Here is a 2,938-nt window from a genome sequence, read left to right as displayed (position 1 = left end):
ACAGTGTTATTTTTTTCTTTTATTATTTACAACAGTATCTTCAAATAAATTCTAAGACAATGTATTAATGTTTGATATTTACTTATTATAATACAAACGGGAGTTGTAATGTTTTTAATTGTTTTACAAATCCTTCATTGGGTTTAATGCAGTTTCTTATCATTTTTACTTTATTATAAGCATCATCGTAAAATATATTTTCAAGAGCCATTAAATAAGAAATAACGATGGCTGGCGAACGTGATACACCAGCATTACAATGTACAAGAATATTTTCATTACGATTTTCGTGTATGATTTTAATACATTCGTTCACTGCTATAAGTAGATTCGACTCGGGTACATCTAACAAATCACAATGGTAATATTTCATATCATTAAATTTTACAGGCGCGACAATACCTATGCTCAAAATATGTCGAATTTCGTATTTTTCTAAAAGCTCTTTGCATACAACAGGATCTTGCGAACTTAGAAATAATCCAGGCATTACACATGCAATCTCTAAATCAGGTTTACTATCTATCACAAAGGGTATTCCAGGGGGTAATTCTTTCTTTTCTCCATTAATCTCTTCATACTTTTGACCAAGCATGTTCGTTACAATAGTTTTACAAGCTTTTAAGTGTAATTTTTTACTTTTTATTAGACTGTTTAAGTCCATTGTCAAACTACAAATGTAACTTGAGGAGAAATGTAACAACTTAAATTAATTAAAATTATTGCGTAATGTTTATGTTAATTTCTAAATATATATTATATTTCATTTGCCTCTATTGGTTCAACTCTTTCACTGTCAGAAGATAATTTATATTTTATAGTATATTTATCTAATTCTTCTTGACAGTATTCTATATTCACAAGATATAAACCACGTGGTGGAACCATGCTTATTTTTGTAAGCCAATTATGATGTCCAGGAACTTGTAACATTATATTTATATCTCTTTCTGTTATTCTGCCTACCCCTAGAGCTAATAAAGCACCTACCATTCGTCTAACCTACAAAAAAATGTATTAATTATCTATAACATCTACAGAAAATTAATAACATTAATATCTATTATATTATATACATGTATATATACCTGATTATATAAAAAGGACCTTCCTGAGACTACAAAATGCCAGTATTCATAGTTTTCAGATAGGGGATCATATGGCATAAGTGGATTACTTTTTTCTAAGGTAAAACTATTTAGTTGCCTTACATAATTAATTGGTATTGATGAATTATTTTTTGCACTAAATGTTCTAAAATCTTTTAACCCCATAAAAAGTTGTATTGCACATTTTACTCTTTCAAAGTCAAAATTTTCTGCACTGCAATAAATAGATAAAATGGTGATGAAGTAATAAACAATATAAAAAATTAAACTACCTTTTAACAGATGTAAATAATACCTAAGATGAAAGGATTGTTTTATTTCTGCCAGAGGAAGTCTATGTTCATTGTCATATTTAGCCTTTCCAAATCTATAGATGTAAGTTCTAGATTTTGCAAGTTTTCTTGCATGAAAATTTTTGTTCACTGGTATAAATTCCAAGAGCCTTAAAATAATATATGAAGTTATTACTCATATAGATAAAAAATAGGTGATATTAAATATTTAATTACCTAATATCATGACTGCTATGATTTAAATGTCGATTCACAATTTTTAGTACTTCGTGGGGATTATAAATGTAATCCAACTTATTTTCTATATCAACATGAGCTGTATTACATAAACTATGTACACCACTATCTGTTCTGTAAATTTTTTGTCATAATTATTAAATAAAATCAATCATATGTGAAACTACTTACCTGCTAGAGCAAGTTAGCTTTGGCCATTTTGTACATTTTGGAAGTATCTTTGTTAAAGCAGTTTCTAAAGTACCTTGAATAGTATCTGTATCATGCATTAGAATATTACCTTCCCTTGGAATTATATTTTTTTGCATGCCCCTAAATACATGTAATCAGTACTATAATTTTGTATATAAATACATATTTCATATATTTCAAATTTCGCACTATAAAAGGTTACATTTTTAAATCTTAAATATTATCCAATTTATTGTGTAAAATGTACATTCAAAATATGTTCTTATAGCAACAGTAAAAATAAAAAAAGTAAGTCACCGACAGATTAGAGAAAAGCACGTGTAATTACAGTGAGGTATACCTGTATTGTGTACCAAGATATGAAAACTTTATAAAATATCTTCCCATTTTTTTAATTTACAGTGTATTCAACGTATTATCAATTATTTGGTTTAAAATCAGTAACAAATTAATAAAATTTATAGTACAATCCGAAGAAACCTGCTAACCTTAAAAAGCACAGTAATCGCGCGCTTTTACCGGCATCTTGCGAGTATATCTACAGGCGAATCCTTGTATTAATTTAAAGAGACGTTTATAAAACGAAAATAAAAATACTAAAATTATAAATAATTTATATAAATATGTTTTATTTAATTTTACTTTCGAATTTCAATAATTTTCTTTTTACTCAAGTTTTGCACAGCAACTAAAGTATTAATAAAAATTCTTGCATTTATAGAATTTGTTTATACTTACTTTAATAGATACTTGTCCTTTTTATGAAATGAAATACGAAATAAAATTAGTCTACATAATAAAATAATCATAAAGATCATGCTTTCTAACAAGTTGTGTAAGCATTGAAGATTAAATCAAATTTTGTATAATTTATAAGCTTGTATTATGACAAATCGATTCATTTACGGTTACAAAAGCAGTTTAAGCCGCTCTGTTCGTATAATCTAGTATTTAGATGTAACAATGAGGCTAAAATTCACTTGGTGGTGGAAAATTATCAAACAATATTTGCAAAATTCTAGTATACATGGTATTAAATATCTTGTGGACGATCAGCTTTCGTACGCAGAAAGGTAAATACGTATTTAAAATTCATTACTATTCACA

At 27.1% G+C, this 2,938-nt stretch overlaps 3 protein-coding genes across 3 annotated transcripts in view; 1 reads left to right on the top strand and 2 right to left on the bottom strand.

Annotated features, from left to right (window-relative positions):
• Positions 1-85: 85 nt before the first annotated feature.
• On the bottom strand, positions 86-704 carry LOC108571028 (dual specificity protein phosphatase 19). The gene has a single exon (XM_017932998.1). The coding sequence runs from the start codon at positions 662-664 to the stop codon at positions 86-88; it is 579 nt and encodes a 192-aa protein (XP_017788487.1). The 5' UTR covers positions 665-704.
• Positions 705-756: 52 nt separating this feature from the next.
• On the bottom strand, positions 757-2,338 carry LOC108571027 (tRNA pseudouridine synthase-like 1). The gene is made up of 6 exons (XM_017932996.1): positions 2,172-2,338; positions 1,811-1,951; positions 1,619-1,753; positions 1,405-1,551; positions 1,089-1,323; positions 757-1,002 (listed from the first exon to the last, which is right to left on the bottom strand). The coding sequence occupies exons 1-6, from the start codon at positions 2,216-2,218 to the stop codon at positions 757-759; spliced, it is 951 nt and encodes a 316-aa protein (XP_017788485.1). The 5' UTR covers positions 2,219-2,338.
• Positions 2,339-2,794: 456 nt separating this feature from the next.
• LOC108571010 (pickpocket protein 28) overlaps positions 2,795-2,938 on the top strand; it is a 3,371-nt gene continuing 3,227 nt past the window's right edge. The window contains exon 1 of the mRNA XM_017932977.1: positions 2,795-2,904. Within this exon, the coding sequence (XP_017788466.1) occupies positions 2,795-2,904 (110 nt within the window). The remainder of the gene's footprint in view (positions 2,905-2,938) is intronic.

Source organism: Habropoda laboriosa, unplaced genomic scaffold (assembly GCF_001263275.1).
Source record: "Habropoda laboriosa isolate 0110345459 unplaced genomic scaffold, ASM126327v1 scaffold97, whole genome shotgun sequence".
Taxonomy (NCBI): Eukaryota; Metazoa; Arthropoda; class Insecta; order Hymenoptera; family Apidae; genus Habropoda; species Habropoda laboriosa.
The sequence above is the reverse complement of the archived record's forward strand: the minus strand, read 5'-3'. Positions and strand labels throughout refer to the sequence as shown.

Bases quoted from the DNA above. Each gene is read 5' to 3' on its own strand.
- LOC108571028 (XM_017932998.1), bottom strand. From the start codon at position 664: ATGGACTTAAACAGTCTAATAAAAAGTAAAAAATTACACTTAAAAGCT.
- LOC108571027 (XM_017932996.1), bottom strand. From the start codon at position 2,218: ATGGGAAGATATTTTATAAAGTTTTCATATCTTGGTACACAATACAG. The intron at 1,952-2,171 runs GTATACCTCACT...ACATGTATTTAG, and splicing joins TATCTTGGTACACAATACAG to GGGCATGCAAAAAAATATAA. The intron at 1,552-1,618 runs GTAATTAAATAT...TATTATTTTAAG, and splicing joins CATAGCAGTCATGATATTAG to GCTCTTGGAATTTATACCAG.